The sequence below is a fragment of the Poromitra crassiceps genome (assembly GCF_964638095.1).
Source record: "Poromitra crassiceps genome assembly, chromosome: 13".
Taxonomy (NCBI): domain Eukaryota; kingdom Metazoa; phylum Chordata; class Actinopteri; order Beryciformes; family Melamphaidae; genus Poromitra; species Poromitra crassiceps.
Genome location: NC_139644.1, coordinates 32,392,386 through 32,404,632, shown reverse-complemented (window position 1 = coordinate 32,404,632; position 12,247 = coordinate 32,392,386). Strand labels below are relative to the sequence as shown.

General features: G+C 42.8%; 1 protein-coding gene across 2 annotated transcripts; it reads left to right on the top strand.

Moving 5' to 3' along the window:
* Nucleotides 1-2,824: 2,824 nt before the first annotated feature.
* slc25a38a (solute carrier family 25 member 38a) lies at nucleotides 2,825-10,734 on the top strand. 2 transcript variants are annotated; one of them, XM_083648502.1, is made up of 8 exons: nucleotides 2,825-2,855; nucleotides 5,228-5,356; nucleotides 6,874-6,998; nucleotides 7,380-7,464; nucleotides 7,608-7,787; nucleotides 7,955-8,123; nucleotides 8,384-8,544; nucleotides 9,474-10,734. In XM_083648502.1, exons 2-8 carry the CDS (start codon nucleotides 5,342-5,344, stop codon nucleotides 9,594-9,596), a joined length of 858 nt encoding a protein of 285 aa, XP_083504628.1. In that variant the 5' UTR covers nucleotides 2,825-2,855; nucleotides 5,228-5,341; the 3' UTR covers nucleotides 9,597-10,734. The 2 variants fall into 2 exon arrangements, with proteins under 2 accessions (XP_083504628.1, XP_083504627.1); XM_083648501.1 differs by lacking the exon at nucleotides 2,825-2,855 and adding an exon at nucleotides 3,803-3,912.
* Nucleotides 10,735-12,247: the final 1,513 nt, after the last annotated feature.

Here is a 12,247-nt window from a genome sequence, read left to right as displayed (position 1 = left end):
TATTTTGTCCCCTGCAGAACAAGGTACAGGGATGTGAACTCATGAGCGTGTTTTATTTATTATTATTATTATTTTCTTTGTCATATTTTGTCCCCTGCATACAGTAACAAGGTACAGGGATGTGAACTCATGAGCGTGTTTTATTTATTATTATTATTTTCTTTGTCATATTTTTCCCCCTGCATAACAAGGTACAGGGATGTGAACTCATGAGCGTGTTTTATTTATTATTATTATTATTTTCTTTGTCATATTTTGTCCCCTGCATAACAAGGTACAGGGATGTGAACTCATGAGCGTGTTTTATTTATTATTATTATTATTTTCTTTGTCATATTTTGTCCCCTGCATAACAAGGTACAGGGATGTGAACTCATGAGCGTGTTTTATTTATTATTATTATTATTTTCTTTGTCATATTTTTCCCCCTGCATAACAAGGTACAGGGATGTGAACTCATGACCGTGTTTTATTTATTATTATTATTTTCTTTGTCATATTTTTCCCCCTGCATAACAAGGTACAGGGATGTGAACTCATGAGCGTGTTTTATTTATTATTATTATTTTCTTTGTCATATTTTTCCCCCTGCATAACAAGGTACAGGGATGTGAACTCATGAGCGTGTTTTATTTATTATTATTATTATTTTCTTTGTCATATTTTGTCCCCTGCATAACAAGGTACAGGGATGTGAACTCATGACCGTGTTTTATTTATTATTATTATTTTCTTTGTCATATTTTGTCCCCTGCATAACAAGGTACAGGGATGTGAACTCATGAGCGTGTTTTATTTATTATTATTATTATTTTCTTTGTCATATTTTGTCCCCTGCATAACAAGGTACAGGGATGTGAACTCATGACCGTGTTTTATTTATTATTATTATTTTCTTTGTCATATTTTGTCCCCTGCATAACAAGGTACAGGGATGTGAACTCATGAGCGTGTTTTATTTATTATTATTATTTTCTTTGTCATATTTTGTCCCCTGCATAACAAGGTACAGGGATGTGAACTCAAGAGCGTGTTTTATTTATTATTATTATTATTTTCTTTGTCATATTTTGTCCCCTGCATAACAAGGTACAGGGATGTAAAATCATGAGCTGGGCTCCCCTAAACCTGAATGTTGAGGGATAGCAACTGGACGCTCGAGCCATTTATCATTGTTGAGTTGCTCTGCTCAAGTACCCCTAGGCCTAGGGGTACACATACCACTGGTTGGGATGACTGTCCTTCAAAAGTTTGTGAATTTCAAGTGTCATTTATTGAAAGCACTTGAATAATAATAATTTGTAATAAATTTCTCAATTTGGAGACAAAATTATCAATCTAGTTGTTGTTGTCAACTACTTGTTGGTGGTGGTGGTGTTTTTCAGTCTACAGTAGTTGTGTTTTCATTAGTTATACTGTGCACAATGGTAGATTCTGATGATGCACAGGGTAATTGTCATATCCAGAGGCTGCATTGTGTGGCAGTATCCTCCTGTTATGGATAGAAGTTGTATTTTCCAGCCAGATTCCATTGGAACTCATTTGGCACACTTTTGGGTACTTTGGGTACCCAAATGGCTAAAATGAGTGTCCGCCCAGTGCAATCTTTACTAAAACCTTTGTGGAAGCTATGTCCTTTGTGCAAATGCTTAGCTTTTTGCTACAGTTGTAGTCATGGAGTTGCTGAATCTGCTCAGGGGCATCTTTTTGCATGGGATAATTGTAGGCATGGTGTTATCCACTGTCTAATCTAAAAAACAATAGGCGAGGATAAAAAAAAATCACATTTCTCCTTTGGTTTATTACAATTTACTCAGGCATAGTAACAGCCACAATGTTGCTGACACTTCTGAATGGATTCTCTGAGGTCCCTAGATGCCAAGAACATGCAAATTAACCTTATAGTTGTGGGGCAATTCTTGATTACTTTGGGCATTTCTTTTTAGGCGTAATTGTTTCATAATGTTATTTCTGCAGAAGTTGTAAGACTAAAAGTACACTATCAAAGGCAGGACAGTGATACTCAACCTGAGGCTCTAGAGCCACACTCCCCTTTATGGGTAGTTGTGGCTCTTTTAACATCTAACACGATTAACACGATTTCAGTCTTTATTGTCACACGATTACAATCAACACATGCACAACACACACATGCTGGCCGGTGAAATCTTGTCCTCTGCATTTAACCCATCCTGGCTTTTGTCCTTTCCTCCGGGGGGCAGGCCAGGAGCAGTGGTCGCTTTCTTGTACAGCGCCCGGGGACCAACTTCGGATGTTGTCGTCACTGGTCGGATGACGATGACGATCTGATCTTCTGCATGTTTTTAATGGGGGGGGGGGGGGGGGTTATATACGGAGGAACCCCCCTGGGGGAGCACGGGGAGAACATGCAAACTCCACACAGACAGAAAGGCCCTTACGACGAGATACCCCACCTGGGCAGTAGGCACTGAGGATATGGGGGGGAACACAACCACAGCGCCCACAGTGTCCCAGGTGAGAATCGAACTCATGACCTTCTGACTGCGAGGCGACAGCTCTACCACTGAGCCACCGTGCTAAGCTGCACAGTAACATGTTAGGATAAACAACAACAAAAATAGTAAAGGAACTTTTTTGGTTTGCAGCTCTTGCAATGTTGTGTGTGTGTGTGTGTGTGTGGGGGGGGGGGGGGGGGCGCTCCTGTAGGTCAAGGCTGCATACCACTGGCCAGAAGGGGGCAGTCTGGGCCTCCAGTCTCCAAGGGACAAGCACAAGCAGAGCATAGCAAGTCTGAACCGGTTTTAACCGTTCTTATATTATGACGATGGTTTTAACACTGGGCAGGATATAGTCAACAAGGATGGAGAATTTGGGTGAGCTCATGCTTCTTTGTTCCATGTTTATTTGCCATATTTCTGACATCCGATTGTTACACTCGTATTGCCGTTTTCAGTTTTACTCAAGACATGAATATTGATCAGAGAAAACAACAGCTTACCTAGGAAGATGATAAATTAAAAGTTGTGAAAAGATATTACATAGCCTACAAATTATCTATTCATGATATTTACTGACAAAATCAACAGAGATAGACTCGGGTTTACTTTCTGCAGAGAGAATAAAAATCAGTCGATGACAATGAGTTCAACCTCACTTTAATTTATTTTAATTTGTATTAATAAAACTTCGAGTAACATGATATCGTGCTCTTCAGAGGAAGTCGAATCACAGTGTTATTTATTCATTGCATTGCATCACTGACACTCAGGCATGATCTATTTCTAAAGATGAAGTTGCTGCTATGAAAACTTGACCGGTGATAATAACCAATCAGAAGCCAACATCCTCCGAGTGGTCGGCTTCAACAAGGGACACAGTAGTGCGTAGCAAAGAGTATTGAAGGCAAGAGGCGACCCCTTTTTTTTTTTTTTTTTTACAACGATGCTACCTACCGCCATTTTGGCCTGGAACAAAACAGCATATCAGAGGTAGACTCCTCCAGGCCAAAATGGTGGATTTGCTGCGCGCTGCTGATGTTGCAATGGAACCATGTATTAACTGTCACTTCTTATCAAAGTTATTTGGTCATAGTGCGTAGTCGTCAAACAGGAACCGGCCGGTTTAACTTCTGAATGAGAAGAAAACAAGAGACAACATTCAGCCTAAAAAGGCGAGTGGCTTTCACGGCGACTGCTTTAGTTTCCACAGCAGGTCAGAGGGACTTTATCATATTTTGAAGAAAACGATTTTGTTGAAAAATTTCGGGTCCTCGACGGCGAGAAAACCTCACACAAGTTCAAAGTGACGCAGGAGGAGTGCACCTGCTACTCTTGAGGGGACGATATACTAGTAGTAGTGGCTAAACTGGTCCCAGCTCCATCTCGTACAAGACTCTCAACACCAGTGTGTCTGCTGTCTGCAGAAATTAAGGTAAGTCAGAAGTGCGAGTATGGGGTTGTCTCCTTGGCCGACTGGTTTGCGTGTTCGACTTGAATATAACGGGAGTCCTGAACACCCGTGTTCGATTCCCCCTTACAGCAATTATGTGCAAGAAGATTGCACGAAAGGGGAGGTAGTGTGACTACTACTTCAACCCGGGTATGATTAGAGTACGCTGGCCAATGGGATTTTTTCTAAGTGCAAGTATGCAGCAGCAGATGCCTGCTGCCCTATCCGGTGGAATATCATTTTTCTCCCTCTGATAAGATTCAAATGTGTTCAAATGCCTGGAAAGTGGAAACTGGCATCAAAATGTTTGGTCAGATGTGGAATTCAAACCCACAAGTCCATTTGGAGACCAGACTTTATAGGCAAAGTAGACCAGAGAACAACTTACCGCTATGAATGATGCCAGACTTTTTAGACCAGCGGTTCTCAACGTGACGTCCGAGGACCACCAGGGGTCCTCGAGGGGGTCCCAAGCAAATTATAAAACTTCACCATTATGTAATTTACAAGAAGTTAACACAATTAGAGAAATAGAAGAATGACTGCTATTTTGATCTGAGTTATGGAATTCTGGACAAATTCAAAAATAGCAACGATAAATAAATAAAAACTCAGATTTGGGTCAGAGAGTCACATTCTCATCAAATGGGTGTGTGTGTCCTTAATGTGGGATATATATATATATATATATGTTGAGAATCACTGTTTTCGACGACCTACACTGAATCCAGCCCAGACCAATCAAAGAGCCTAGATGACTTGGAACACAGCATAATTGCCAACACACACACACACACACACACACACACACACACACACACACACACACACACACACACACACACACACACACACACACACACACACACACACAGACAAGACAACATGCGCACACACATGCAGAAGCCCATTATGTGTGCACAGTCACACTCACGTGAAAAGCATGAGAAACATGTGCAACAGGTTGAAGGCAGAGGCAGATAGATCCATGCCTAACCTAATATGTAGCATGGTCCTCTCTGGTTGGTTAATGAATAGCTGTGTGTTGTTGTGTTGGGTGGCCACCTACACTAATAGGAGGCATGGTGTTGGGTCAGATGATGCATATATTTATTTAGTCAGCAGTCGCTGTGTGATCCCCAGGCAGTTTCCAGCAGACAGCAACGCAGGCACACTCTGCATCCTCATCTGTAAGAGACACTCTGGCTGCAATATTAATTATTATCTGTGTTATGTAAGAGACTGACCTCTTTAGTCAAATAATAGTTCAATAACTTCTCACTGCGCTCCTTTCCAGGACTGTTGCAGAAAAGTCAGCAGCGTGAAGACTGATAGGGGAGGAAGAACAGATTTTGACTGTGCCTCGAAGGAACATTATAATACTCATTTATCACCTTCCTCCTGAACAACTATGGAACTGGCACTGGTGAGTCTCTGCTTGAACAGCGCATGGGGACCTCATAAGGATTTCATGTCCCATTCATGTTTCCATAGACATTTCATTAACTCTGACAAAAAAGAAGAGGGAAATCGTCAGGATTTTATTTTTTAGGTCCGAGTGAAATGTTCTTTGGTGAATTCTGAATATAGCTGAATTGCTTGGTTTGACCAAGTAAAACTATTTTTATAAGGATCTTTCAAAAAGTCTAAGGGAACATGAATCGGGAATGAAATCCTTCAGCTCCCATGCCAAACCCGGAAAAGGGCGTAACTTATTGTTTAGAGCCTTATTATTATAATGCTAATTTGTGTATTTTCTTTATATCCATGGTGCAACTGCAACATTTTCCCTTCAACTGATTGTTAATGAATTAGATGATTGTGTTTTTGTTTGTTGAATAGTGAACAAACGATCTTGTGTATTTTGCAACCAATTTGATTAGTTCATCAAAACTTGAATGGCCATCCTTTTCATCAAGCCTTTTCTAACTCGAGGTCAGTTGCCTGGCACCAACCCCAGAATCCCTGTCGCTCGCTACATTCACATTCGCTACATTCAGAATCACTGCTGCTCGCTACATTCAGACAGAGTTGAAAACGAAACGCCAATTCTGTCAGAATATCAGCAGGAAACGAGGTCAGGGCATCCTGGCCGACCCTGTCAAAACCTCCCTCTGATAGCGCCTTACTGATGACCTCTTATAACCCCCTCTCTAATCTTCATGTTCCGTTCACTTGATTTTAGCTCTCGGTCTTCATTTTCTCTCGTCATCGAATCTTGACAGATTTAATTTTGATCATCTTCAACATGTTCAGTGTGATCCAAATCAAATTCATTTCCACTTTAGATATCCAAAGTCCCGCCACAAATCATGTCTGTATTAAGGGCATGGTGGAGGTGATATACAGTGAAAGAACACTGGTGAAGACCTGTTTGATCATAAGGCTTATGAATGCATAATGTGCTGTTACATCACATTCATTGAACAAGGCTGGACGTTACAACGCTCAGCTTGTTGTCTCTAGTGCTAATTGACACCGTGCTAAATACTTGCACACAAGCGTGTAGGAACTCAAATGTAGACTTTATGTGATAAAACTGCTACTACTCTACTACTGTGCATACGGTATGTGTTCACATAATGCTATGCTAACACACATACACGCAATCTCTGTATGATTCTTAGCATGTAATAGATATTCATGGGCTGGAAGCCAGAGGGGAAGTGTGTGTGTGTGTGGGGGGGGGGCTTGTAAGGAGAGAAACATGCGATCCGGGTAGAGTTATTTTTATTTTATTTTTTATCACAGAGCATACTGTTAATCATAAATAGAGACAAAATCATGTTCCGAGCCCTCTTCAGAAGGGCATTGTACCATGTGCGTGTGAAACTGACATCTCACCCATCTCCCTCCTGTCTCGCTTTCCATCATATCCTATCCTCCCTATCCTCTCTCTCTCTCTCTCCACTTTTCCCTCTCCCTCCCCCTCCACCCCCTCAGGCTCACCCCGCTATCAAAGCCTTCATGTGTGGCTCCCTCAGCGGGACCTGCTCCACGCTGCTCTTCCAGCCTCTGGACCTGGTGAAGACACGTCTGCAGACCCTGCAGAGTGGCGTGCAGCCTGGGTCAGTCTGTGTGTGTGTCGTAAACATACACCTCATATATCAGTTCAAGTGGCTTGACTCATGTGCAGCAACATGTTATTCTGTGTAACTATCTCACCGTATCGAACATGTTATTCTGTGTAACTATCTCACTCACTGTATCGAACATGTTATTCTGTGTAACTATCTCACTCACCGTATCGAATGCTCTCTGGCCCGGTCACCTCCCAAACGGCAGTGTGTTGCATTGCCTGCATCAGTAGCATGACAGAAAATGTCACTCTTAATAAAGCTTGTAAGATGCAGGCTGCACATTGGCCTGCATGTGGGTGGGGAGCACTATTGAGTGTTTACAATCGATCGCCTCTATGTGAACTTATCTCAATATGACCCCTCTTTTAGTTCGGCGAGAGTGGGGATGGTGACGGTGCTGCTGAGCGTGGTGCGGACCGAGAGGCTGCTAGGACTGTGGAAAGGAGTTTCACCGGTCAGTTTGACTATTTGCACTTTTCTTTTTAAGTCTCTGGTCTCCTCACCGATTCACCGACTTCAACAGATTCTCAATGGACTGCGGTCTGACCCGGAATGAGTCTCTAACATCCCCAGTCTCTCCACCATCTCCTCCTCTAGTCCTTTGCGCGGACCATCCCTGGCGTCGGGATCTACTTCAGCACCTACTGCTCCCTGAAGCAGCACTTCTTCCTGGACAGGAGCCCCGGGGCGCTGGAGGCGGTGCTGCTGGGAGCCGGCGCCCGCACGGTGGCAGGGGTCATCATGCTGCCCGTCACTGTCATCAAGACACGCTTTGAGGTGTGTGTGCACTGAGGTGTGGTTTGCATGATGTTTATGAGTAAGGATGGTTTTTATTAGTATTTAGGTGTTAAAACACGAGTATAACTTAGTTTTTTTTTATGTTTGTGAAATTGAGAGAGAGAGAGCTCTTTGAGGTGTAACCTGGCTGTGTTGTTGTGTTTCAGAGTGGCAGGTTTAACTATGGGAGCGTGGTGGGCGCTCTGCGCAGCGTGTGTCAGACCGAGGGGCCCTTGGCTCTGTTCTCTGGCCTGACGGCTACTCTGCTCAGAGACGCTCCTTTCTCTGGGATCTACGTGATGTTCTACAGCCAGTCCAAGGCCTCGCTGCCAAAGGGTAAGAACTGTGCTTCCTTTGGTACTAACCAAATATGATCAATTTAAATAATCAGCGATATCATTTCTGAACTGTTGTAGCATATACAGTATTTTGGTGCTTTGCTCTTTTTTTTTTTACCTTGTTTCTCTTCATGGGAGGTGTGTTATGGCTTGATACAATTAAAAAAATACAGTTGTAAATGAAATGATAAATGTAAACACCAAGCAGAAGTCGTCATTGTTTGCTGGCCATTGAAACTGTCTACATGTTTCTTCCAGAGGTCAGCATGTCTGCGTACGCTCCCCTGGCTAACTTCAGCTGTGGGCTCCTGGCTGGAGTGTTGGCCTCCCTCATCACCCAACCTGCTGATGTGGTGAAGACACACGTCCAAGTGAGCCCACAGCTCAGGACAGCAGATGCTGTCAGATACATCTACAAGGTAACTGTCTCACTCTTTTTTTTCTAGTTAATATAGAAAATTGAACCATAGTACATCACCTTTATGGGGCGGCTGTGGCTCAGGAGGTAGAGCGGGTTGTTGTCCACTAATCCACTAATCAGAGGGTCGGTGGTTCAATCCCCGGCTCCTCCAGTCTGCATGTCGAAGTGTCCTTGGGCAAGACACTGAACCCCAAATTGCTCCCGATGGCTGTGCCAGCACCTTGCGTGGCAGCTGGCCGCCTTTGGTGTGTGAATGGGTGAATGTAGGCACATTGTAAAGCGCATTGGATAAAAGCGCTATATAAATGCAGTCCATTTACCATTTACCTTTAAATACACCTTAAAACCTTAGTTATTCATTCACTTAAATACATACAGACAATATATACTTTCATAAGCACATCTCTCCTGCACACACTTTCAGCCCACCCACACCATTTAATCTCACATGACCTCACATAAATCCTAATCTATCATGACCAGTACTGTTGTCCTGCCATGTCAGCTATGTAACTCTCCATTTAGAACACTATTGAATGTTCTGAATGTTCTCCACATAGTACTCCCTGTACCACAAATGACTGTACCATGCCTCTGTATCAGCGCTAACGTACAGTATCTGTCGATGTCACAGTAACAATCTCTTTCTCTTGGAAAAAATGTATCCATACACCACTGTTGCTTGTTGCATAATCCTCTCATGAGACATTAAATCATATTAAATATATTCATGTAAGCCGAACCTCTGACTCAAGAACTTTTAGTTTAATTATTCTACATCACCAGTCCAGTCTACCCAATGCCAGCCTTGGAAGACCTTCAATGTATTTTATGATCATTGTGTCAAGTCAAATGCATCCTTCTTTGTGAGGAATTTATCTGACACTTGTCCTTATTTTCCATCTCCTCCTCTGCTCCTTCTCTAAGGAACATGGGTTCCAAGGGTTCTTCAGAGGTGCAGTTCCACGGTTGCTGAGGAGAACCATGATGGCCGCCATGGCATGGACAGTGTATGAGCAGATGATGGCTCGCATCGGACTGAAGTCCTGAAGGAGATGGTAGATGGGAAGTGTGTGAAAGAGAACAAAAAGGAAGAAGAGAGAAGTGTCAAGTCACTGAATGAAGATTGACCATGACAGTAAGGAAAGAACTGCAAGAAGATGCTCCAGTAGTGTTTCATCTCTTCAAAGAAGATCGGCAAAGGACTTCAACACTGGCTTATTTCACTGTAACAAGAGATGTCGCTTGATGAGTGAAGACAGCCCAGACCTGTTGCCTGAAGTGACTGACCTGCACATTACAAGAGAGACCGAGGCTTATTGGGCATTGTCCAAAATGTTGACTGTTGTCTGTGCTACAGTGCTAAATAACTTTAAATATTGTTTTTATTACAGTATTATAATTTCAGATTTTTCTCCCCAATTGCACTTGGCCAATTTCCCCCTGCTGCCCCGGTCGCTGTTCCACCATCTGCCGATCTGGGGAGAGCCGTAGACTAGCACCATGCTTCCTCCGACATATGCGCCAGCCAGCATGTTGCCAGCCTGACAGTGGGGAGCTTCACCGGTAGGACGTAGCACGTGGGAGGATCACGCTATTCCCACCAGTTCCCTTCCGCCCCGAACAGTGGAGGCGCCAGTGCAGCGACCAGGACGCATAACCCCAATCCGGCTTCCCACCCGCAGACACAGCCAATCATGCCTGAATGCACGCCCGACCAAGCCGGAGGTAACGGGGGCGCGAACCTGCGATCCTCATGTTGGTAGGCAGGGAATCTACCGGGACGCTCAATAACTTTAAATATTTTTTTTAATTGTACAGTATATGCTACTACAAGTCTAGTAGAATTTCCGATGACCATTTGGACTCCCAGGCACAAACTATTATTTTCCATATTTTGTAAATACCCCGCTGGGAATTCCTAAGTGTTCCTCTGGTTTTCCGAGGTCTGTCCATGTGACCTCAAAAAGACTGCAATGGCACAATCATTTATTACTCAGTTATGTAGTTGTTATGTAATGCACTTTAACCTCAGCGGTTGTATTATGATTTCTCTGCACATTTTAAAACGAGTGGAGTCTCTTAGTGCATTAGTTTAGGAGTCTACCTGCCTTCCTAAAGGTGGCAAAAGATAGATACTTTGTTATTTTTTATTCTTCTAGCATCACTGTTAACATATATAGTCTACGTTGTCAGTCTTTTGCTCTGTGTAATTAATTTGCCTTAAAATGGAATATGTGTTTTGCTGTCTTTATTTGTAGTGAAATTGTAATAATGGTAAATATTGTATCATTAAGGTATTCTATCATTTTTTAAGAAAATAAAAATACATGTATATTGATATGGAACACAAATCTCTTGACATTGATTTCTTCACTTTCTCAACCCCTTTTCCCCCCACTGTAAATGATTCAGTTCTCTCTGAAACACTGGTGTGCAGATATATGTCTACTATTTCACATGACACTCAATTCCTGGCTCAGGCTGGGCAGGGGTCAGCATTGGTCTCTGTCCCACTTACTCATAAAGTGCAGACAGACATACTGTAAACTGCTGCATCATGCAGCATGTCTTATCTCTTTTTATGGTGGAAAAAAGGACACGAACAGGGCTCTCTGCCAAACTTGAGTGCTCGCTGGGTCAGCTCTGGTATGAATGTATCAGAGATGCCTCCAACAACAGATTAGAGAGACATGGGCCTAATGGTCCATTTATTGTAGCAGACTGCTAGTACAGGACGGCCAAAGAGTTATCGCAGTGCAGTGAGACAAAGATAAGCAGCGGAGGGGGAGTGGTGCCATGACATAACTGGGACACAATGGGAGCTTAAGGACATGGACCATGAGTAAGATATTAAGCCACTTAAGTTGATCTTCTACCCTCTGATCTAGATTAGTTATTCAGTAAAGACCTACTTCCTTTATGATTGGCTGGGGTTATATCATCTTTCTGTTGCAATAATGTGTTTGTTGTTCATCAGGAGAAAATGTCTGTTCATACATCATATTTCTCAGTTTCATATCTGAAGCAAACATGTGGCAGAGGGCTCATTAGTGGATTACACATAAAATTGGCAATTCTTGGATCAATAGGACATTTAGACTTTGTGAAGAGGATATTAGGCCCACTGCCTGTCAGTGAGTAGCATAACACTGACACAGCCAATCTGTCAGTGAGTAGCATAACACTGGCACAGCCAATCTGTCAGTGAGTAGCATAACCCTGGCACAGCCAATCTGTCAGTGAGTAGCATAACACTGGCACAGCCAATCTGTCAGTGAGTAGCATAACACTGGCACAGCCAACCTGTCAGTGAGTAGCATAACACTGGCACAGCCAATGCTACATTCCCCTCTTGATTGGTGAATCAATTTAATAATAATGGCCTTGACAAGGTGTGGTGTAGAGTTATGGAGGTCAGATGGCACAATTAACAGCTACATAAGCCTCTTTATGTAGAGTATGAGTGTCATGTAGGCTATGTTCATAGTTTTTTTAATGTATGTATTATCTATGTATACTGTGTGTGTGTGTGTGTGTGTGTGTGTGTGTGTGTGTGTGTGTGTGTGTGTGTGTGTGTGTGTGTGTGTGTGTGTGTGTTTTATTTGCACTTTCATCTCAACATCTCTTTATTAGGTGAAGTGTGTTGAGTCTCCTGTTGGTGATAACGCACTTAAAATAGTAATAATAATTTGACTTTA